The sequence below is a fragment of the Haliotis rubra genome, unplaced genomic scaffold (assembly GCF_003918875.1).
Source record: "Haliotis rubra isolate DU_JTF1 unplaced genomic scaffold, ASM391887v1 Scf197, whole genome shotgun sequence".
In the NCBI taxonomy this organism is placed as follows: domain Eukaryota; kingdom Metazoa; phylum Mollusca; class Gastropoda; order Lepetellida; family Haliotidae; genus Haliotis; species Haliotis rubra.
This window is the reverse complement of record NW_025765969.1, coordinates 638745-664729: the sequence shown is the minus strand read 5'-3', so window position 1 is coordinate 664729 and position 25985 is coordinate 638745. Positions and strand designations below refer to the sequence as shown.

At 39.5% G+C, this 25985-nt stretch overlaps 1 protein-coding gene and 1 long non-coding RNA gene across 14 annotated transcripts in view; both read left to right on the top strand.

Annotated features, from left to right (window-relative positions):
• LOC124274991 (zinc finger protein 57-like) overlaps window positions 1–25985 on the top strand; it is a 114792-nt gene that overhangs the window by 68918 nt on the left and 19889 nt on the right. Inside the window, exons 3-5 of one of the 13 annotated variants that reach the window (XR_006898134.1) lie at window positions 14034–14429; window positions 14962–15305; window positions 16412–17834. The exons of 2 other annotated variants lie outside the window; for them this stretch is intronic. Coding sequence is in view for 4 of the 11 variants with exons in the window: in XM_046710407.1 (XP_046566363.1) it covers window positions 14034–14401 (368 nt within the window). In the remaining 7 variants the exon portion in view is untranslated. Of the gene's footprint in view, window positions 1–1984; window positions 3744–4200; window positions 4290–4633; window positions 5026–5128; window positions 5177–11308; window positions 11869–14033; window positions 14656–14961; window positions 15306–16411; window positions 17855–25985 lie in introns of those variants that run through there. 10 more of the 13 variants (XM_046710407.1, XR_006898149.1, XR_006898125.1 and 7 more) reach the window with 10 other exon arrangements.
• On the top strand, window positions 24086–24835 carry LOC124274997. The gene is made up of 3 exons (XR_006898158.1): window positions 24086–24423; window positions 24535–24679; window positions 24737–24835. It is a non-coding gene; the product is annotated as an uncharacterized LOC124274997 (long non-coding RNA).

The following is a 25985-nucleotide window of genomic DNA, read 5'->3' as shown; positions in this document are numbered from 1 at the left end:
TAAAATGAGTTCAGCTTCACCCAGTGGGAAAACCAGATTAGAACACGTCCATTTGCAACCTTCATTAGATGTATACGGCAACCGAATGGATTGGGTTGAAAGGCTTGGTGACTTCATTTACTGCATGTTAGAGCTGTGTATCGTGGCCTAAGTGGTGAGACGATATATCCCGATACCAGTTTAATGAGGCGAGATGATATATATCATGAAAGTATTGGCAAGGAAGCTGCGAGACAATTATCATCACGATGCAATGGTGGCGATACAATAGGTATCTCGATACTTTACAGTTTCTAATAGCAGAACATATATGATAGATAGAATGTTATACAGCAAAACTTGCGTTTAATTCACACACACTTAAAAGCAGTTCATCTAATAACGTTTCAACATTTAATGCTTAAGAAAGTAGAGTCAAACATATTCAGTATACCTTGATCTGATATATATAAATTTGAAAGTGAAGATTCCCTTGGGAAGTTGTGTTTCTACACCAATGCTTTCACAAACAACTCAATGTAATTTATATCGGAATTCAGAATCACTGAAAAAACTCGTAAGTCTGCTTTCTAGATTTTATTTTCTCTTTGTTCTCTTTCTTAACAGAGCTAAGACATCGTTCATAGTTATTAATAAATGGTGTTATTTGTCAAACAACTAAAACATATCTGCATATTTCAATTACTTGAAGACAAGTATTCTACAGTTCACAGAGTTTGTAAAATGTTCACACTCTTTGACTTATACACCAACTCCTTTGTTCATGTAACAAAGATAACAGACACAAACAAATTCCTTTAAGGTTCAATTTGTTTTTAAAATTCAGAAGAATTTCAAAGAGACTCCTTTCCTATTCCTAATGCAATACTCCTCACAACTTTAAGTAGTATTTAAGTTGTATCGGGATATATCGTCTCTTGTGGCGATACATCGATGTATCATCGCGATATAAATATCCTGATATATTGCCTTATGTGTTTTGTATCGATGCACTTGTATCGCGTAGTTGATGATGTAAACATTGATACTATTGATGAATCGTTACACCTCTACTGCATGTCATACCTCTAATGTGTGGATCATTTCTCATATCATTGGATATCGTTAGATAAATGGTAAATAATCAGCCCAAGCGCAATAATCTGATCTGACACAGCCAACAACTGTACATTTTTGCATTGAACTGACACATATTTCATCTGTTATACTTATTGCAGTGCCACATTTATACATATAATGTCATAGGTAACATAATCTGGCCTACTGCTTGCCCTTCATATCTCAGGTAACCCTTAACCAAAAGTTGCCAGTCATATCAGTGAATCATCAAGGTAATGAAGATAATGCAAACTACACAATAGCATTCATAAACTAGTCTAAAAGCCTAAAGTTTTGACATTGATTTCGGTAATTTGAATGATATATAAGAAAATATGTTTGAATTACAATCAGGGAAATAGTACATCTTAATCTGACCATTGTCAATCAGTCATGAAAATTGATCTTGCACTTGTTTGACCCCAGTTATCTGAGATAGTTCATCACCAACGGGTGTGAAAGAAAAGTGAATAATTCTCACTCATAAGTTGGAATTATCTCTTGCTGAGATTCCTCTTGAAGACTAAACATCATTACCAGGATTTGTTCTTGAATCGGAAACTATTCTTTGACAGTTGTGGGATTTCTTCAAGAGGCAAGTGTTGGACAGTCACAAGAGACAGCTGTCCTCTGTGAACAAATAATGTTGTGATGTTTGTAATAATATAATCACTTCTTTTCATATCTTGTGATATAATTTCTGTGATATATATTGAGACAAGATAAATCCAATTTCAACAATGTCGAAGTGTGCAAATCCTGACAACAGTAATGCCTCACAACTTGGGTTAGAAGCATTCAAACTGGATGAGTAGATTCTGTTCTTTCCTCGAGATATTGGCAAGTTTTCTATGAATGTCAAGCCCTGGTCTTTTGTTGTTTTCAGGTCATGGCAATCCAACATACTTTGACCCCTCATATCCCGAGCCTGGCTGTGAAAGTAGGAATATTGGTGGATATTACGGACAGTTTGGGCAAAATTTAGGCAGCCATGATGGGTTCTCTAGTATGGGAGTGTCTGGGACTGTGAGTTCCGGTGATGGTAAACTGATGTATCCATGCTCTATATGTGGGAAGGAGTTTAGTCGACCAGACTATAGGAAGCAGCACAAGGACTCCATCCACGATAAGGTCACTTTCACGTGTGTTTGTGGGAAGGTGTATACATTCGTGCAGAACCTTATACGACATCAGAAGAACTGTGCCTTACATTTGTTGTCCTCAAATAATTAGTTTTATTTGAAATATTTAGATGCAATGATGTGTGGGAAGGTGGAATCAGAATCTTATCTGTCTTCAGAAGACCTGTTCCTTACATTGTTGTCCTCAAACAATTTGTGTTAGCAATGGGATGGACATGCAGTGAGGTGCAGGAAGGTGTTAGCAGAATATGATCTGACATCTGAAGAACTGCTCCTTACATCTGCATTGTTCAAATAATGAGCTTCACTAACAAGTTGGGCATGCAAGGATGTGCAGGAAGATGTCCGCAGAATATCATCTGACATCTGAAGAACTGCTCCTTACATCTGCATTGTTCAAATAATGAGCTTCACTAACATGTTGGGCATGCAAGGATGTGCAGGAAGATGTCCGCAGAATATCATCTGACATCTGAAGAACTGCTCCTTCATCTGCGTTGGTCAAATAATGAGCTTCACTAACATGTTGGGCATGCAAGGATGTGCAGGAAGATGTCCGCAGAATATCATCTGACATCTGAAGAACTGCTCCTTCATCTGCGTTGGTCAAATAATGAGTCTCACTAACATGTTGGGCATGCAATTGTGTGAATCTTTCCTGCAGTCAGAACTATCAACATATGTGGTCATCAAATGATTAGGCGTCACCTACAGGTTTGATAAGCAATGATGGGGGAAGGTGTACCGATTGAAACATCATTGAAAAGTTTGACATGCAGGGATGTGTGGGAAGGTGTAATCAGCAAACAAACATCAGAAGAATGATACCTGACATCTATTGTGTTCAAATAGTCAAGGACAATAGTGGTGTGTGGTAAGGTGAACCAATAATTACTGTCACCAGCAAGTCTGACGTGATGATGTATGAAAAGGTGTTATCTAAATCATATTTGAAATCAAAAGAGCTGTACATTCCATTTGTTATCCTCAAACAGTGCATGCCACCAACAAGTACATAGAAGTAATGCTGTGTGGGAATTCACGTTCACTGGTGCACAACTTTAGGCTTTGGAAAAGCATCCTCACCCCAAATGTTGGTCCAAGTTCAGAAACTCGTTTGACATTGGAAGAACTGTACCTTGTACCTGCTCTCAACAGTGTGTTGTCAGCAAGATCTTATGAGAATATTCACTGTTCAGCTCTGGCGTGTACTTTTGTGTCGAATCGTGGAAATCAGAACAGCTTCTCTATATCTGTTGCCCCCCAGTTTGTTTGATGCCTTGATGGCTGTTTGGAAGGTTTATGTGTTTACAGCGAATCAGAATTGTACAACAAGCTGTCCCTGTATCTATTGTACCAGAACTGTTAGGATAGTGCAGCTTCACAACTGCCCAGTTACAGGAAGCAGCTGAACCTGACAACACAGTAAGACTTGTCCCCAGAAGGAGCTGTTGTCCCTGACAGCTTGTATCACCAACAAGTCTGTGACAAGTAGCGCTTGGGAAGGTGTGTTCCTCTAAATAGTGTGATTAAGTGCCAATGAGAAAACTCAGATTATGAAAAACAACGTATTTTACAACTTTGTAGGCTACGTATTACAGAAGAAATTCAAGAGATATCTGCAGGAACTGGCCTTTGCTTGCTCTGTTCTAAACATGTTTGGAAAAGAATGTTTTCATCCAGATTGAAGTTAGTGATAAAGAGGTGATAGGATTACATGTTTTGTGGGAAGCTCTGTGTTTGGTTAGATTTGGGTAACATAAACTGTCCCACACCCTTGTAGATGATCCCGTTGTGTAGCCTAGGGCTGATGACCCACAATAGTGATGACAGTGAACATTGTATGTTAAGTGGCCTGTGTTAAGGGCAACATTAGCTTGTTCTTCAGCTGTATATGTCTTTTAGTGTGTTGATTTTATTTCTCACTTAAAGACTAGAACTGACATTTTGTTGCTTTCAGACATGGACAATTCTGTCAATATGAGTGCGAGATTAACGAATGAAGCTGTCCAAGATGTTGACTTAGCCAGCTTTAGTTCGGGACAGTTCTATGAAGAAGCAACAGCTCAAGAAGAACGTGATTTGCCTTTGCTATTCAGTTATCAGAGGAATACTGTACCAAAGAAAAAGAACCTTTACCCCTGTGAAATCTGTGGCAAAGTGTTCACCGAGGGAAGGTACAGGAGACGACACAGAGAGGCTGCTCATGAAAATCAACCTCGGCATTGTGTTTGTGGCAAATCTTATGTGTATGACAGAGGACTGTGGAGACATCAGAAGATGTGTCCTGTATACCTGGCTTCCAAATCTATTAACCCCTGAGTGTCCGTGTTGATGTGATCCTTGTCCTAACTTTTCAAGAAAACTGAGACTTTGTCCTTTGTTACTTTCAGATTCTGGCCTTAAGTTTGCTCACCAGCAATCATTCAAGTGCTATGATATGGAAACAAGCAAAGCAAAGGATCGTGGACAGGCTTCTCAGGATTACCTGGTGTTCTTGGAGGATGGTAGCAGCACAAATCTTCCCTCTAAATTCACAAATGAAGAAGGCAAAGCTGTTTATCCCTGCCAGGAATGTGGGAAGGTTTTCACCCATCCACACTCGAGAAAGCAACACAGACAAGCCATTCACGAGAAACTGACGTTTTCATGTGCATGTGGAAAGATATTTTCTTTCCCCCAGAATTTGCAAAGACATCGGAAAAGCTGTTTCAAGTCCATCAGTCATCTAAGCTTGTAACCGGAAACGACTTTCTTTGTACAGTGTGGTTACTGAATTTTCCTGGAAAAAAAATATGACCAGAAGTCTACAATTTGCATGTTATGGGTGCAATGTTACTTCATGGTATAAGACCTTTTATATGACCCTTGGAAGATCTGGGCTAGAGGGGCGGTGGGGAAGCCTTGTGGCTAAAGCGTTGGCTCGTCACGCCAAAGACCCGGGTTTGAATCCCCACATGGGTACAATGTGTGAAGCCCATTTATGGTGTCCCCGTGCCGTGATGTTGCTGGAATATTGCTAAAAGCGGCGTAAAACCAAAACTCAGTCAGTCAGTCTGGGCTAGAATTGGTATCCATGCTTGTTGTAAGAGGCTGACTTATGGCATCGGATGGTCAGGCTTGCTGACTTGGTTGACACATGTCATAGTACCTTAGATTGATGCTCATGATGTTGATCATTGGATTGCCTGGTCCAGACTCAGAAATTTAAAGACTGCTCCAACATAGCTGGAATATTGCTAAGTACATCATACAACAACAAGCAGCTGTTGTGGTGTGTCAAGAACTGAACATGTTCTTTTAGATCCAACCATTTGTACAAGAATGTTTTTCATGTTGGTTTGATGATGCCAAATACTGTATGTGTGTTGAAGGGCCAGGTGGTTGCTAGGTACTCACAGCAGTGAACCAGTGTGTAAATTAGTACCTGATCTTGTATGCAAATCCAGATTGAACAACTGTTATGTGTTCTACAGCCATGAGAGTTGCTACATGCCATTGAACCATGTTCAAATCTGTGATCAGGGACGTTGGATGGGTCAGTGATTAAAGCATTTGCACATCACATGGAAGGCCAGGGTACAATTTTAAACATGAGTACCACATCTGAAGGTCATTTCTACTGCTCAAGCCTTGTTGTGAGAATACTGCGTGTCAACTGATTTTGTGTGGCCAAGGAAATGGAGAGCCATCACTGACTTCAGGAATATAGGAATGTCTGTGCATGGCTTTGAGCAATGTCTGATTATATCCAAAACATGAATCAGTGGACATTGTTAGTTGTGAGGGCCACTGGTGTATCCTAGTGGTTAAATCATTCGCTCGTCACGCCGAAGACCCAGGTTCGATTCCCCACATGGGTACAATGTGTGAAGCCCTTTTCTGGTGTCCCCTGCTGTGATGTTGCTGAAATATTGCTAAAAGCGGCGTATAACCCAACTCACTCACTCAGTGTTAGTTGTGTGTGGGTTCAGAGACGACCTAACACTCGTGCTCAACTGCAACATATCATGGACCCATGCAAACAGAACTGACTCCATGCTTTGATCACCAGATAATAATATAGAAACCATCTTCAGACTATCAGGAATGTATTTGTGCCCAAAGACTCCTTCACAAGACATATTAGCACTAAGATCATTGTAGCCTTCATGCTTCAGTACTAAGATTGCAGGGTGTAACAGTGACCTGGGATCTATTCCACAAGACGATCTTAGCATGAAGAATACTGCGACTCATGTACTGTTATTGAGACAAATAATGATGTATTATCTTCAACCTCCACCAGTGTCATTCTTAGTACTAAGAATAAAGTTTGGAATGATCTTAGCATGAAGAATACTGCGACTCATGTACTGTTATTGAGACAAATAATGATGTATTATCTTCAGCCTCCACTGGTGTCATTCTTAGTACTAAGAATAAAGTTTGAAATGATCTTAGCATGAACAATACTGCGACTCATGTAGTGTTATTGAGACAAATAATGATGTATTATCTTCAACCTCCACCAGTGTCATTCTTAGTACTAAGAATAAAGTTTGGAATGATCTTAGCATGAACAATACTGCGACTCATGTAGTGTTATTGAGACAAATACTGATGTAATATCTTCAACCTCCACCAGTGTCATTCTTAGTACTAAGAATAAAGTTTGGAATGATTATCAGCTAACCTCAGCCCTAAGACAAGAGCTTCCATAATTCAAATAAGATGTGTACAAACAGTGCTAAGATCTTTGCACAAAGACTTTTTAATTCCATACTTAAACATAAATAACAACACAATGCTAAGGTCACACAGAGGTTGAAGAGACTGATCTTACACTGAGACAATCACATTCCAATACTTTAGCATCAATAATGACCGAATACTAAGATTTTGGGGGTGGTGGGGTAGACCAGGGTTAAAGCGTTCGGTCATCACACCAAAGACCTGGGTTCGATTTCCCCCATTGGTACAATGGGTGAAGCTGATTTTGGGTGACCCCACCCCACCCCACCCCCCTACTGTGATATTGCCACAAGTGGCATTAAGCCTGATCCACTCACTCACTAAGTCTTTGAAGGAGAGGTCCCTTCACTGTCAGGTGAGATAGTTGACTGAAGAAGGGACCGAGGTACAGGTCACACTATTTGTCAAAGTTCATCTCGATAATGCATATCTTCATTCCACAGCTGCATAATTTGTTGTGTTTCATAATCGCATCTGTGAGTCACATATTATAATGCCAGACCAATTATATTTCTTGTTTTACGGATCTGCCTGTCGTATTATTTCAAGAATAAGAAAAAAAGATATAACTTAATTTTCCCAGCTCAAAAAAAATAAAATCCTTGTTTTTATTGGCCAAAAGTGTAAACTTAAAAAATTGCCGAAAGTAAAATATTTTGAGTATTTAGAAGGAATATTGCTTTGACTGGTGATTTAATTTTTTTTTTAAATTTTCCCTCCTGCCTTTAGGTTTTCTGAGGACAAAAATCCTTAAAAACAAGAAATTTAATTGGTCTGGCCTAAGCTTTATATCATATCCTGTTGTTTTGTTTTTACGTGTAAGATCTCTTTTATCTTTCAACAATCTTCTGTATATTTTAACAGTCAATGTTCATGTCACTGTATATAAACAATATGTTTTAGACTTGCTTAGATATTTGAAATAAAAGTTTTAAGAATATAAGAAGTATTTTGTTGCTTTGTGAAGTGAATATCATGTCCGAATTTTGAATTCTGGTTGGCATTTCAAGTGAAGAAGTTCAGAGAAGTATCAACAGTTGCAGGCTTGATAGACCAAGTGTGATAGAAACAGGACTTGTGACAGAACCGTTTCAGGATATAAGGTACACTTGTGACAACAAAGGCTGAAATGAACATGAAAAAAGATGTTCTCAAAACTTTTCTTTGTTGCATATTTGAATGATAGTGTTTAACTAATATTGGGGAATGACTGACTCAATAGCTTTTTCACTTTCTACTCCAGCACCACGACATTTCTATCAATATTGAGGTACAAACAGCTTGATTTTCTGTGTACAGGTCATTGTGGTATCACTGTGATATTGCTGCCCAGAATGTACAACTCCATTCACTTCCTTGTGTCAAGGTCATTGTGGTATAACTGTGATATTGCTGCCCAAGGTCCTTGTGTCAAGGTCATTGTGGTATAACTGTGATATTGCTGCCCAGAATGTATAACTCCATTCACTTCCTTGTGTCAAGGTCATTGTGGTATAACTGTGATATTGCTGCCCAGAATGTATAACTGCATTCACTTCCTTGTGTCAAGGTCATTGTGGTATCACTGTGATATTGCTGCCCAGAATGTATTACTCCATTCACTTCCTTGTGTCAAGGTCATTGTGGTATAACTGTGATATTGCTGCCCAGAATGTATAACTCCATTCACTTCCTTGTGTCAAGGTCAATATGGTATAACTGTGATATTGCTGCCCAGAATGTATAACTCCATTCACTTCCTTGTGTCAAGGTCATTGTGGTATAACTGTGATATTGCTGCCCAGAATGTATAACTCCATTCACTTCCTTGTGTCAAGGTCATTGTGGTATCACTGTGATATTGCTGCCCAGAATGTATTACTCCGTTCACTTCCTTGTGTCAAGGTCATTGTGGTATAACTGATATTGCTGCCCAGAATGTATAACTCCATTCACTTCCTTGTGACAAGGTCATTGTGGTATAACTGTGATATTGCTGCCCAATGTCCTTGTGTCAAGGTCATTGTGGTATAACTGTGATATTGCTGCCCAGAATGTATAACTCCATTCACTTCCTTGTGTCAAGGTCATTGTGGTATAACTGTGATATTGCTGCCCAGAATGTATAACTCCATTCACTTCCTTGTGTCAAGGTCATTGTGGTATCACTGTGATATTGCTGCCCAGAATGTATTACTCCATTCACTTCCTGTGTCAAGGTCATTGTGGTATCACTGTGATATTGCTGCCCAGAATGTATTACTCCATTCACTTCCTTGTGTCAAGGTCATTGTGGTATAACTGTGATATTGCTGCCCAGAATGTATAACTCCATTCACTTCCTTGTGTCAAGGTCATTGTGGTATAACTGTGATATTGCTGCCCAGAATGTATAATTCCATTCACTTCCTTGTGTCAAGGTCATTGTGGTATAACTGTGATATTGCTGCCCAGAATGTATAACTCCATTCACTTCCTTGTGTCAAGGTCATTGTGGTATAACTGTGATATTGCTGCCCAGAATGTATAACTCCATTCACTTCCTTGTGTCAAGGTCATTGTGGTATCACTGTGATATTGCTGCCCAGAATGTATTACTCCATTCACTTCCTTGTGTCAAGGTCATTGTGGTATCACTGTGATATTGCTGCCCAGAATGTATAACTCCATTCACTTCCTTGTGTCAAGGTCATTGTGGTATCACTGTGATATTGCTGCCCAGAATGTATAACTACATTCACTTCCTTGTGTCAAGGTCATTGTGGTGTAACTGTGGTATTGCTGCCCAGAATGTATAACTCCATTCACTTCCTTGTGTCAAGGTCATTGTGGTGTAACTGTGGTATTGCTGCCCACAGTGTCAAACTCCATTCACTTCCTTGTGTCAAGGTCATTGTGGTATAACTGTGATATTGCTGCCCACAGTGTCTCCATCTGATCAGAGAGCAACCTATACTGGGTTGTCCTCATCTAGAGACTTACCACACTGGAGTAAGGGGCAGTGGTATAGCCTCATGGTTAAAATGTTTGCTTGTCATGGGTCCATTCCCCACATGGGTACAATGTGTGAAGCCCATTTCTGGTGTCCCCTGACGTGATATGGCTGGAATATTGCTAAAAGCGGCATAAAACCATACTCACTCACTCGGTCACTTGCTCACATTTGATTAATACATATAGTTATGATGAGATTGACTACAGTTGGAACCACAAGACCTCAGTCACAGATACAACAAAGCTTCGTGAAGGCTTCAGATCTTCAGGCAATGAGTAATACAAACGTTATCTCCAAGAAATACATGTTTCTATTCACCAAGAAGAACAAAATTCATGTGAGTCATCCCTTTCTTTTTGCAGCTGAAATTGAAAATATGTCTGAGCCAGACGGTGTGTAATATTTCTTATTGATTTTTGGCATCTGGTTCAGACTGTTCAGTCTGGCGGGAGCACTACTGTGTGCACAACACGCAATGCTGACGAGGACAGATATTGATCTGAAAGAAAACGAATATCATATTTAATGTTGTTCCAAAAATTGTGGTTAAAATATTTAACCTGGTTAGTGGTCATCAGACCTCATCTGTTTGTTGTGTGTAGAAATTGAACACAGAAGTTGGCAGGAAATGGCACTCATATTGATCATAATTAAGCATTAAACCAAGGAGATATGCAATATTTCTATTATCCGTGTTTTTAGCCTGCCTTAGTATCCACGGAAAACTGCAGGAATGTATGTCCTTGAGTGAGTACTGCAAAGTCAGCATTAGTCTGAAGTAGTATAGTGCATGTAGAGTCACACACACACACACACACACACACACACTCTCTCTCTCTCTCTCTCTCTCTCTCTCTCTCTTTCTCTCTCTATCATTCTCACTCACTCACTCACCACACTGAATATATGTGCAGACATGATGATAAACTGCATATCACCTCCCTTGAACCTGTCAGTCACAGAGAAATGCCATGTTAAGTATAAAGGCTTTCTTCAGATCTCCACCCCTGAAGATCAGAGTTAGAATTGATCTTCAGTAAACCATACTTGTTGTCAGAGTCAATTAAGGACAGCTGGTGAGATTCACCGAATTGATTGACATGTCATTGTATCCCAATCGTGTATATCTATGCTTATAATATCAATCACTGGATTGTCTGGTCCAGGCTTGATTATTTACAGACCGCCGTCATACAGCTGGAATATTGTACAGTGCAACATTAAACAACAAATAATAAAATCCTCAGATCTGATGTTTCTTTTGGTGCCGGGTGTTTCTGTAACAGGTGTTTGCTAGAGCTCTAGACAACATCTCACAAGAACTTTGCAAAGACTCGATGAGATCTTCTTGTTATTTCAGATGAAGAACCACAGACCATTATCAGTCGGGCTGGTGGTCATGTTTCTGTTGATTTGGAATGGAATCTGAATCGGCATCTTAGAGAATCCAGATTTGGAGACCCACCCACTCAGGTTCCTTCTGGTCAGATGCCTAAGACTGTCCACACAAGTACCCCGGGAGATTCGATTGATCAAGGCACCTTGCCGTTCCGACGCCGCTACAAATGTCCATTTTGTGAAAAGAGCTTCTTTGAGATGCAGTCTGTTCGAGTTCACAAAGCCTCTGTGCATGATAATGTGTCGTATACCTGTGAATGTGGGAAGACATTTGGCTATCAGAACAGTCTACAGAGGCACAAGAAGTACAGTTGTAATTTGACAAAGTGACAGGCATGAGATTGGTGGGCCAGTTCTGTCAGATTGTCAAGTATCCCAGATTTGCATTGATCGTGAGCCTTGGTTTGTGTTGCTGCACTCAGCAATATTCCAGCTGTATAATGATAATGGCCATTTATGAGTGTTTCCACACACTTGTGCATGCTCAAAGTGCTAACACATTATTACCCAGGAATAACACAAGCTGCCTGTGAGGCACTAAAAGGTCTTATGATTTGTCCCACCGGGTACCCATTCACTGCTGGTGAACAGAGGCAATTCATAAACAAATTCACTTGCCTAAGATTGCGACAGTCTGTAAATAATCTAGCCAGGGCCAGACAATCCAGTGATCAACAACATGAGCATCAATTTACTCATTTGGAATACGATTGGTTGACAAGGAAATAGCCTTCCATTTGTCTACATTTATACGGTTTGGAATCAGAAAGGTTTCTGTAGTCTCTACGTTACTGTACATCATCCAGTTATAGAATATATAAGGATGTGTTTGCATGTCTTCTTGTGGTGCTATAAGTATATATCATTTATTATGTTCATTGTTGAATACGATCAGCACGTCTGTCTTCAATCTGTTTTCTATTTCGAGAATTGCCGCGATATGGCTGAAACATTGCCCATGTGACGTTAAATGTTAACTCACCCATTTCAAGAAGGGAACTCGTAAACTGGTGAGATTTGCTGTACAAAACAATGAAGTGGTGAACTGGTGCCTTTGACGATTTGGGATATTATATTTTCATGATAAGTTGGACTTCACTGAAAATTGAACTTGTGCTTGTTTGCAGACCAGAACTCTGAAATCATTAATATTTCTGAATAAAACTTGCTACACTGTTCAGCCATGTTGTGAACTGGTGCTATCTAACTAGCGAGCGAGAATGATTGAGTGTGTAACTGAATATGCAGCTTGTAATATAACTATGGTAAGCTACACCAACTGCCAATACAAACTGCCATTATTAGCCAATATGCCTTCCACTGACCAAGATATTTGGATCAAAAGTCAGTATATTGTTGTACTTTCAGGGTAGATAGTCAGCATTTCTGGGAGGATCTACCTTTGCAGTTGAATATAACACTGAGAACTTTTTCCAAGCTATGCTTTATTCAATCACCTGCTGACTTAATCATGGTATTTTGAGCTCACATTTTTTTCTGTCTATATGTTCTTGGGGAATTGTATATGAATGCGTGTGTGTAAAAAAGATATAAGATTAATTATTCCCCAACATACCTGACAGTCCTGTTGTACCCATTAATACAGGGACCAACAAGTTTCATCATAAATCCAGAAAACTCACCGAGTTGTAAAGTAAAGTGAGACTAGTAGACAGGCTTGCTCTTTGTAGACAGTAAGGTGAAGACATTAACTGTTAGCACCAGTAATCTTGACCTGGTCTCATGATCAGCTGAGTGGGATATCTTTGGTGAGAAAGCACCTGAAACTCCAGCATTTACTTGAGGAAGTTTACTAAGACAAGATCTTGTACTGACAATTTGACAGCTTGTAAATTCATGGATCACAATTTCCATGATTGCATTTTGCAAAAATTTCATAACATATTTTTGCACTGTTATCAAGTAGTTAAAACTTATCAAATAGTTTCAGCACTAGGAATTGCATTTTGACATAAGGCCAGACCAATTTTATTTCTTGTTTTACGGATTCACCTGTCATATTTTTTCAAGAGTAAGAAAAAAAAAATTTCCTCACTTAAAAAATACAATCCTAATGTTCTTAATGACAAAAAATGTAAACTTATGAAAAACATTTTTAGATTTATTTTTTTTCCCCCATATACACTTAATAAATTGCCAAAAGTAAAATACTTTTAGCATTTAAAAGGAATATTACTTTGTTGATTTTTTATATTTTTTTCTTCTCCTTTTTAGGTTTTCTGAGGACAAAAATCCGTAAAACAAAAAATAAAATTGGTCTGTACTAATTAAGTTTTTTGTGTCAACTTTACTTTCAATCAACTGTTTTAGGTTGACGTAATTGTGATTTGAAACCTAGGATTGATCAATCAAAATGGACAATTTCATGTCCTTCAGAATCAGCTTTATGTCGCTGTAACTATTTCTGTTTTAAAGTGAGGTTGTAATTGTGATTTGAAACCTCTGATTGATCAATCAAAATGAACAATTTCATGTCCTTCAGCTTTACAGTATGGCCTAAGTTCCAAGATTTATCTGCTGTCACCTCTTGTAATGTTGCTGTATCTATTGCTGTGCTATTCACTGAGCTTCCTTGCTGTCCCCACAACGCTCTGCTTCTTGATGAAGACCGCCATAGCACCAGACACCTGAGACTGACTGAACCTTGGACTTTTTGTTGCTTTCAGATGGAGGAGGTTCACCAGGTTTCAGTCAGTCTCTGGCACTGTTTAAAACAGAGAGGAACATTATCACAGCTGGAGCTCAAGCCTACTCAAGCCTTGCCAGCAAAGCAGGGGCAATGTTCATCAGTCCCGAGATGGAATCTGTCCAGGTGTTTGGATGCTATCCTGGGGGTATCCCGGACAACAATAAGATCCCCTGCCCAATATGTGGAAAGACCTTCTCAGGGATGGGTCCCCTGATGGACCACAAGGCCGCTGTCCATGACAATGTGTCATATGTCTGTGTCTGTGGGAAGAAGTACAAGTACCGACCTGGTCTGGTCCGGCACCATAGGTCATGTGCTTACAAGAATGGACTGGGAGAAAGTTAGGATGTCTCCGGGGCAGATGGTTCTTTAGGTTAGACATGCGATTAGTCTGTCAGGGTTTACCATGGGACTCTCTGTGAGTGAGTGTAGCAGCCTCAATCTAAGACTATACTGAAGGATAAGCCCATCGATGTACAGTATTTCTATCCTGATAAGTTTATCTGCTTGTTTCTTGTTGAACGCCACATTCAACAATATTCCATCTATGGGATGGCGGTTTGTTAGTAATTAAGTCTGCACCAGACAATTCATGACTGACATCATGAGTGTCGATCTACACGAGTTGGATACAATGACATGTAAAAATTAGCAAGGTGGACCACCTGATCCTGTTTGTTGGATGAATTTATCATGGTAGGATTTTAAAGAATAATTCTTTAAGTGACCTTGGAGCCAACTCACTCACTCCTTGTCTCCAAGATATTTCTTTATCACTATTTGAACAGCAGGAACTGTTATCCTTACAACTGTTAACATAACACCCTATACAGACAGCTTGTTTTATCATTATGACCCTCCCATCTGACTGACTGAAACAAGATTGAACTTTTTGTATCTTTCAGATGATGGAAGTTCAGTGAGTTTCAGTCAGTTTCAAGTTGACTATTCTGCCCAACAAGGAGGACACATTTTTGGCCGTTCGTTCCTACAGAAACTCCCACATATTAGTCAGATACGCTCTCCAGCATTCAGCTCTTCATTATCAGGGAGCTCCTTCCCTAATGTCCGATGTCCATACTGTGAAAAAACATTCACGACCAAGCGAGCAATGACCGTCCACAAGGCCTCCGTGCACGACAACCAGTGCTATGTTTGTGTGTGTGGGAAACAGTATAAGTACAGATCAGGGTTACTTTATCATGGGCGGACATGCCCTGTGAAGCAGGCATCATCCACATAGTTGTCGGTAAATACTTTTTGAAAATATTTTTTGAATTTGTAGATGATATGGTTTTGTTTCTGTTTGTCACACATTCCACCATCCTCGATAATCTCCAGGGTATACGTTACGATCACTCTCCACTATACCCTGGATGCATCCACGGCTTGGGGCGATGATTTTGTTACCTCCCTTGGCTGGCTCCGCATTCTCACAGTAGCCAATCAGCCAAGCCGCCATTACAACCGAGCTTGCCAGTGTCAACAAAGATTGCGGTCGCAGTTGCAAAGGTTTGTTCGCAGTGCCACTCAGATTTTGGGGGAAATAATAAAGACAAATTCACAGATCTGAAACTTTAAAAAGAATATATGAAAGAACTCCTTCTACTTCTTTCAGAGTACCTCTGCATCAATTGTGTTGCCAAGTTTAAATGGTTAGATAATTTAAGACGCGAAAGTGAGTGGTGATTGGTACGCTCAACTTCCCAGCGTAGGCACCTGACTGGATAAAAAGACAGAAAAGGGAGGTAATAAAATCATCGCCCCAAGCCGTGGATGCATCCAGGGTATAGTGGAGAGTGATCGTAACGTATTGCCTGGAGATTATCGGGGATGACATTACACTGACTAAACAACAAGCTGACTTGAAGTAAATCAGCACCTGCAGGTGTCATCTACATGGTTGTCGGTAAATACTTTTTAAAAATATTTTTAGAATTGATTGTTGGTACAATATTGTTACTATGTGTGCTCCATACATTTCATTGTTTAAAAAAAAACATCACGTAACATTTTCCTATCAGATTAACTGCGATATATGTGGAATACTGTCGCTAACTCACTCACCCCCTTCATGGCAATTCCAGGATTAATACGTGTTCACAGATTTACCTTTCTTTTAACCTGGGCCCCATTTCACAAAGCTATCGTAGCGCTACGACTGTCGTAACTCCTATACTGTAACATTGACTTACGACAGTCGTAGTGCTACGGTTAGCTGTGTCAAACGGGGCCATGGCATGCACATTAATACAGTAACTGCGGTGCTACACTGACAGATTCAAGAACATGTTCAATGAGATTCAGAGGCCTATTTTGTGCCCAAAGACTAGCTCCGACTTTTTGTCCTTGCAGGTTCCAGGTCAATGGGGTTGAGTCAGTCAATGGCCTCAGACTTCAGCTTGTATGGAAACACCGCGAAACATACTTGGCCGCCCCAGCACTTCCGTCAGACTACCGAGAACCTTACCTGGCCTTGACTCACCTCAATATCCGATTCCCGAAGCCACACGCTCTTTGTCAGGACTGATGTGTCGGCTGTGTGGGAAAATGTTCGCAAGCTCTTCGACTTTGTCTGTCCACAATACTGCTGTGCACAAAAATGCCTCGTATGTTTGTGTCTGTGGGAAGAAGTACAAGTACAGACCTGGTCTGTTGCATCATAAGACCTCATGTACTGTATTGGCTCGGCAGAAACAGGAGGCGTCGGGCATACGTTAAGCCGTTTTGGCTCAACAGAAACGGGAGGCGTCTGGCATACATTGAGCCGTTTTGGCTCGACAGACCAACAGGGGACTGGCGTACCTTGAGCTGTGTAGAGCTGCCTTGTTCAAAACACAACCTGTGTTTATATTATCTCTTTAAACTTGAGTTATACTTGGCAGATGGCCCAGTTGTTATAGAATTCACTTGTGATGCCAAACAACAGGGTTCAATTCCCCACATGGGGAAAAGCGGATAAAGATTTGTTTCTGGTATACCCCTGCCATGATATTGCTGGAAGATTGCCTAAAGCAGTGTAAAACCATATTCACTCACTCACTCAAGTCATCTAGAGCATAAAGTTGCTCAAGTGGAGTTATAACAGTGGACTAGAAGTGCAACAAATGTCTGAAGTGATAATATATCTAAACTGATCAAGGTCTGATGTCAAGAATATTGATAGTATCAAGTGATTTTATAAGATAAAAAATAATTTTATTTGTTAATTTTGCTTTCATCCTGCAAATTAGGCATAAGTATCCATTTAGAATATGTTCATAGGTTCTAAATGCCTCTAGGACATGTCAAATATACAAGAATGTACAGGTCTTACTGTCACAATGGTACTGAAATATTGGAATAGTACTGCAGCAATGTTTACTGAAATAGTGTTGCTGTAGAGTCTATATTAGTTGTAATAGCTTGCAGTTGGGTTCTTCATTATTGCAACAGTATCGCAGTAGTGTGTTCAACTTTCCTAGTTACCTCACAGTTGTGTGTAACTGTTGCAATAGTGTCACAGTGGTGTGTATAACTATTGCAATAGTGTCACAGTAGTGTGTATAACTGTTGCAATAGTGTCACAGTAGTGTGTATAACTATTGCAATAGTGTCACAGTAGTGTGTATAACTATTGCAATAGTGTCACAGTGGTGTGTATAACTGTTGCAATAGTGTCACAGTGGTTGTATAACTGTTGCAATAGTGTCACAGTGGTGTGTATAACTATTGCAATAGTGTCATAGTAGTGTGCATAACTATTGCAATAGTGTCACAGTAGTGTGTATAACTGTTGCAATAGTGTCACAGTAGTGTGTATAACTGTTGCAATAGTGTCACAGTGGTGTGTATAACTATTGCAATAGTGTCACAGTAGTGTGTATAACTCTTGCAATGGTGTCACAGTGGTGTGTATAACTGTTGCAATAGTGTCACAGTGGTGTGTATAACTATTGCAATAGTGTCACAGTAGTGTGTATAACTTGCAATAGTGTCACAGTAGTGTGTATAACTATTGCAATAGTGTCACATAAGTGTGTATAACTGTATAACTATTACTGTTGCAATAGTGTCACAGTAGTGTGTATAACTATTGCAGTAGTGTCACAGTAGTGTGTATAACTGTTGCAATAGTGTCACAGTGGTGTGTATAACTGTTGCAATAGTGTCACAGTAGTGTGTATAACTATTGCAATAGTGTCACAGTAGTGTGTATAACTGTTGCAATAGTGTCACAGTAGTGTGTATAACTGTTGCAATAGTGTCACAGTGGTGTGTATAACTGTTGCAATAGTGTCACAGTAGTGTGTATAACTATTGCAATAGTGTCACAGTGGTGTGTATAACTATTGCAATAGTGTCACAGTGGTGTGTATAACTGTTGCAATAGTGTCACAGTAGTGTGTATAACTGTTGCAATAGTGTCACAGTGGTGTGTATAACTGTTGCAATAGTGTCATAGTTATGTGCATAACTATTGCAATAGTGTCACAGTAGTGTGTATAACTTGCAATAGTGTCACAGTAGTGTGAATAACTATTGCAGTAGTGTGTTTAACTATTGCAATAGTGTCACAGTAGTGTGTATAACTCATTGCAATAGTGTCACAGTAGTGTGTATAACTGCTGCAATAGTGTCACAGTAGTGTGTATAACTGTTGCAATAGTGTCAAGTGTGTACTCAGTCAGTCGTAACCATTGCAATAAACTATTGCAATAGTGTCACAGTAGTGTGTATAACTATTGCAATAGTGTCACAGTAGTGTATAACTATTGCAATAGTGTCACAGTAGTGTATACTGTGGTGTGTGTAACTATTGCAATAGTGTCACAGTAGTGTGTATAACTGTTGCAATAGTGTCACAGTAGTGTGTATAACTATTGCAATAGTGTCACAGTAGTGTGTATAACTGTTGCAATAGTGTCACAGTAGTGTGTATAACTGTTGCAATAGTGTCATTGCAATAGTGTCACAGTAGTGTGTATAACTGTTGCAATAGTGTCACAGTGGTGTGTATAACTGTTGCAATAGTGTCACAGTAGTGTGTATAACTATTGCAATAGTGTCACAGTAGTGTGTATAACTGTTGCAATAGTGTCACAGTAGTGTGTATAACTGTTGCAATAGTGTCACAGTAGTGTGTATAACTATTGCAATAGTGTCACAGTAGTGTGTATAACTGTTGCAATAGTGCCACAGTAGTGTGTATAACTGTTGCAATAGTGTCACAGTAGTGTGTATAACTGTTGCAATAGTTTTCACAGTAGTGTGTATAACTATTGCAATAGTGTCACAGTAGTGTGTATAACTGTTGCAATAGTGTCACGGTAGTGTGTATAACTATTGCAGTCTATTGTGAGACAGAAAATGTTATCAGAAGTCACCAACTGGTTGCTTGTGCCAAGCTGAAGATGCCTTTCCTGATCTCTCACTGGTTTACCAGTGTTGTGTTTCATTGTGTTTTATCATATTGTGAGGGGTTTTATCCTAACTCCAGTTGACGCTCCTCCTCATTTAAACATCAGACTTGTTGCTTGTTTGAAAAGTAAATTATATACCTGGTCAGTGATGTCAGAGTAACTGTTATTGTAACCCGTGTCTTACAATTGTGCTGCGAGGTGAGGGAGGTTGCTGGGTTTAAACATGTCTGTGTTACAAATTGTGCAAGGTGACATTTATGTATACAGAAAATGGGGCAGTGGGGTAGTCAAGTGGTTAAAGCGTTGGCTCGTCACGCCGAAGACCCGGGTTCGAATCCCCACATGGGTACAATGTGTGAAGCCCATTGCTGGTGTCCCCCGCCGTGATGTTGCTGGAATATTGCTAAAAGTGGTGTAAAACCAAACTCAGTCAGTCAGTCAGTATACAGAAAATATCTGAGGTGGTTTTCTGTGTTAAAATATCAGCAAGATGGCATTTCTAGACAGAGAAAGGTACCTGCAGTAAATTTCTGTTTTAAACATCGGCAAGATGGCATTTCTTGACAGAGAAAGGTACATAGGGTAAATTTCTCTTCTAAAAATATGTAGGCTTACATTTTTGTTCAGAGATAGGTACCAGGTGTAAATTTCTGTTTTCAAATATAAGCAAGATGGCATTTCTGTACAAAGAATAGTAGCAGAATATATGGGTTAAATTCCTGTTTTAAATATCAGCAAGATTGCAGTTCTGTATAAAGAATAGTAGCAGAATATATGGGTTAAATTCCTGTTTTAAATATCAGCAAGATGGCAGTTCTTTATAAAGAATAGTAGCAGAATATATGGGTTAAATTCCTGTTTTAAATATCAGCAAGATGGCAGTTCTGTATAAAGAATAGTAGCAGAATATATGGGTTAAATTCCTTTTTTAAATATCAGTAAGATGGCAGTTCTGTATAAAGAATAGTAGCAGAATATATGGGTTAAATTCCTGTTTTAAATATCAGCAAGATGGCAGTTCTGGGGAACTGGAGGTATCTGGGGAACATTCATATACTACAGTATCTGTAAGCTGACTTTTCTGTATTCTGTGTATGAGCCCTTCCACTGCTGTAGTGCAGTGTGGAAGGGACATGTGTTTGTATGATCAGAGTTAAATTTTGAAAAAACTCCTACTTTTTTATATTGTTGCTTTCACTGCTTCAGGAGATATGTCTTCATATTATTGTCATAGCTTTGTAGTCTTGTTTCATCAATAAAGAGTTCAGGTTTTCTATCCAAACGCGTTCTAAATTTGTTTCTATCCTGTATAAGGCCAGGGCCCCTGTTCCTGAAAGCGATCGTAGCGCTAAGGTGATCGTAACTCCCATACTTTAACATAGACTTACAACTGTCGTAGCGCTGCGATCACTCTGAGGAACGGGACCCAGATCCCCGGTAGCCAGGAGCTAACTAAGGTTGGACCTGGCAGGCATCCTTGTCAGAGACCGCCTCCGTGGTGTAGTGGTTAGAGCGTCCGCCCGGAGAGCGGAAGGTCGCGGGTTCGATCCCCGGCCGCGTCATACCAAAAGACGTTAAAATATGGTACTTGTTGGTCCCTGTGTGGCGTTCGGCATTAATGGGTACAACAAGGACTGGTCGGCTTGGAGTCAGTATAATGTGTCTGAGTGGGGTATTCATGCTTAACTGCAGCATGGTATCTCAGTACGCTAGCACTATAAAACCAGCTTAAGTCTGGGCTAGTACAAGCAGCCGCACATACACATACACTCTCATGCACGTCGTCATATGAGCGAAATAAGAGATGCAGTGGTCTGGTTACTTCCATTTCTCCATCCTATAACTGGAATATTGCCAAGTGCAGCATAAATGGACAAGGAAACAAGCAAACATTAGAAATCATGGGGACAGTGTTACAAAGTGTTACCAAGCTTCACTAATGAGAGAAGGCAACAATTAGTGAGTCAGTACCAGGCTTCAAACAACCCGAAGTGCGGTTGGGTAGCCTAGTGGTTAAAGCGTTCGCTCATCACACTGAAGACCCAGGTTCAATTCCCCACATGCGTACAATGTGTGAAGCCCATTTCTGGTGTCCCCACTGTGATATTGTTATAGTATTGCAAAAGCAGCGTGAAATCACACTCACTCACTCACTCACTCACTCACTCACTCACTCACTCACTCACTCACTCACTCACTCACTCACCACTCACTCACTCACTCACTCACTCACTCACTCACTCACTCACTCACTCACTCACTCACTCACTCGGGCTGACACAGGACAGTCAGGGTGTTATTTGTATGACACACAATGTGGATGAAAGAGACAGATTGTGGATGACAGTGAGGCTCAGCACAATACAAATTCCTGGTCCCCATTTCACAAAGCAATCGTAGCGCTAAGGTGATTGTAACACCCATACTTTAACATAGACTTACGACAGTTGTAGCACTAAGGTGATCGTAACTCCCATACTTTAACATAGACTTACGACAGTCATAGCACTAAGATGATCGTAACTCCCATACTTTAACATAGACTTACGACAGTCGTAGCACTAAGGTGATCGTAACTCCCATACTTTAACATAGACTTACGACTGTTGTAGCACTAAGGTGATCGTAACTCCCATACTTTAACATAGACTTACGACTGTTGTAGCACTAAGGTGACTTACGACTGTTGTAGCACTAAGGTGATCGTAACTCCCATACTTTAACATAGACTTACGACTGTTGTAGCACTAAGGTGATCGTAACTCCCATACTTTAACATAGACTTACGACAGTCGTAGTGAAACAGGCCCCAGGCTACAACACAGAGAAGGAAGTCTCATGTTACCATCCAGAGAAACTTCTTTTGTGTTCAATATAAATCCCTGCCATGACCAAAATACTACCATGTGGTCATTGCCAGGACTAAGCCTAGTTGACAGCAGGTCAGGGACACTGTTGCTCTTTTACACTGTCACTCTGCAGCATTTAAACGCCTTTGAGAGTTTTATTGCCTACATCATATAGGGCCCTATACAAATTTTGTATATTATTTTATTATTATATTATTCTACAACCTTTTCAGTATCCCATGTATCCTCTACTATACTGATAAATGTCCAAACACAAACTCAGTCTCTCGAAATCTTCACTGATATAAGGGTAATGCTATTTTTGAGGGCATTATCATTTGCAGAAGCCCGAGTTCTTCCATTAACTGCCCGACGAAGGAGGGCAGTTGAAAAAGACCGAGGGCTTCTGCAAATGATAATGCCCTCACAAATAGCATTACTGTTATTATTAACGCTAAAATACATGGAATTTGTGTTGAAAGGAAAAGGAAACAATGAAGGAATTTGACTGTAAGTTTACCCAAATCAACTTCTGACGGGTTGACTGCCCGAATGCAATTACGATCGTCATCGAACAATCAAGTGACATCACAACAGAAAGTGACGATATTCGACCTTGGCCTTTGACAAGACCATAGCCTGCAACATGTCAAACTATGTCAGTGTTCGGTTTGGTCCATCAACAGCCTTTAATAGTGCATTTGTTAAGGTTAGCACCAACAAGAAAGCCAATATTACCGCTTATTTAAAGCGGAATTCGGTTGCTTTGACTTGTTTGACCCAAATATTTCCATATATTTTAAAGCAATTCTGGTGTTGTGAGTTTCAGATTCAACTTCAACACAATCTGATAGTATAACAGGGTGTTGTGAGTTTCAGATTCAACTTCAACACAATCTGTAGTCAAAGGGTGTTGTGACTTTCAGATTCAACTTCAACACAATCTGTAGTTCAGTAGAACAAACAAAACCTGAAACTTATTCATTTCCCAAACCTATTTATTCTTGGGTGTTGTGAGTTTCAGATTCAACTTCAACACAATCTGTAGTATAAAGGGTGTTGTGAGTTTCAGATTCAACTTCAACACAATCTGTAGTATAAAGGGTGTTGTGAGTTTCAGATTCAACTTCAACACAATCTGTAGTCAAAGGGTGTTGTGAGTTTCAGATTCAACACAATCTGTAGACAAAGGGCACAATCAACCTCAACACAATCTGTAGACCAGGGTATAATTGTGGTGTTGTGAGTTTCAGATTCAACTTCAACACAATCTGTTAGTATAAAGAAGGTGTTGTGACTTTCAGATTCAACTTCAACACAGTATAAAGGTATAGCGGGTGTTGTGACTTTCAGATTCAACTTCAACACAATTTGTAATCTGTAGTAAAGGGTTGTTGTGAGTTTCAGATTCAACTTCAACACAATCTGTCAGGTGTTGTGAGTTTCAGATTCAACTTCAATCTGTAGTATAAAGGGTGTTGTGAGTTTCAGATTAAACTTCAACACAATCAGTGCAATCTGTAGTATAAAGTGGGGTGTTGTGACTTTCAGATTCAACTTCAACACAATCTGTAGTCATAAAGGGGTGTTGTGAGTTTCAGATTCAACTTCAACACAATCTGTAGTATAAAGGGTGTTGTGAGTTTCAGATTAAACTTCAACACAATCTGTAGTATAAAGGGTGTTGTGAGTTTCAGATTCAACTTCAACACAATCTGTAGTATAAAGGGTGTTGTGAGTTTCAGATTCAACTTCAACACAATCTGTAGTATAAAGGGTGTTGTGAGTTTCAGATTCAACTTCAACACAATCTGTATCTGTGTTGTGAGTTTCAGATTCAAAACACAATCTGTAGTATAAAGGGTGTTGTGAGTTTCAGATTCAACTTCAACACAATCTGTAGTATAAAGGGTGTTGTGAGTTTCAGATTCAACTTCAACACAATCTGTAGTATAAAGGGTGTTGTGAGTTTCAGATTCAACTTCAACTCTGTAGTATAAACACAATCTGTAGTATAAAGGGTGTTGTGAGTTTCAGATTCAACTTCAACACAATCTGTAGTATAAAGGGTGTTGTGAGTTTCAGATTCAACTTCAACACAATCTGTAGTATAAAGGTATAAAGGGTGTTGTGAGTTTCAGATTCAACTTCAACACAATCTGTAGTATAAAGGGTTGTGAGTTTCAGAGTTTCAGATTTCAACTTCAACACAATCTGTAGTATAAAGGGTGTTGTGAGTTTCAGATTCAACTTCAACACAATCTGTAGTATAAAGGGTGTTGTGAGTTTCAGATTCAACTTCAACACAATCTGTAGTATAAAGGGTGTTGTGAGTTTCAGATTCAACTTCAACACAATCTGTAGTATAAAGGGTGTTGTGAGTTTCAGATTCAACTTCAAGGGTGTTGTGACAATCTGTAGTATAAAAGGTGTTGTGAGTTTCAGATTCAACTTCAACACAATCTGTAGTCCAAAGGGTGTTGTGAGTTTCAGATTCAACTTCAACACAATCTGTAGTCCAAAGGGTGTTGTGAGTTTCTATAAAGGGTGTTGTGAGTTTCAGATTCAACTTCAACACAATCTGTAGTATAAAGGGTGTTGTGAGTTTCAGATTCAACTTCAACACAATCTGTAGTCAAAAGGGTGTTGTGAGTTTCAGATTCAACTTCAACACAATCTGTAGTATAAAGGGTGTTGTGAGTTTCAGATTCAACTTCAACACAATCTGTAGTATAAAGGGTGTTGTGAGTTTCAGATTCAACTTCAACACAATCTGTAGTATAAAGGGTGTTGTGAGTTTCAGATTCAACTTCAACACAATCTGTAGTCCAAAGGGTGTTGTGAGTTTCAGATTCAACTTCAACACAATCTGTGTATAAAAGGGTGTTGTGAGTTTCAGATTCAACTTCAACACAATCTGTAGTATAAAGGGTGTTGTGAGTTTCAGATTCAACTTCAACACAATCTGTAGTCAAAGGGTGTTGTGAGTTTCAGATTTAATTTCAACAGAATCTATTGTCCAATGGATGTTGTTAGTTTTAGATCCAGCTTGGACACAATCAATTGTCCAATTAAGATTTAAAAATTTTGAAACCACATATATGTTTTAAGTAATAAAATTTGCCTGTTGATAAATGTGCTTGAGTTGTGAAGGTCAGTTCTGGGGATTTGGGGCAAGGGTGTTACAAGTAAGCTCTTACTGTACTTTTAACACTATTTACTATTTAATCCCTACAGTAGGGATTAGCTCTGGAGAGATCCTGTGAACATCCAGGTTAGAATTGGTCTTCAGCAACCCATGCTTGTTGTAAGATGCAACTAATTGGATCGGGTGGTCAGACTCGCTGACTTGGTTGAGGTCTGTCAACTTAACCTAATTGCGAATGTCGAGGCTTACGATATCACTAGATAGTCTGGTCCAGACTCGATTATTTACAGACCACTGTTATATAGCTGGAATATTGGAGTGCAGCATCAAACAACAAACAAAAACAAAAACATCCCTTGTATTATGTACTGAAGACAATTCATGATAAAAGCCCTAACTTTTCTATGAATTTGGGTCTACATATGGCCCAATCATCTAACGCACCTCAGTTTGTGGAGTTGTGTTCTCTGGATGCATCAGGATACTGTGATTTTGGTGTTGAACTTGTGGTTCATGTCAAGCATGTTTCT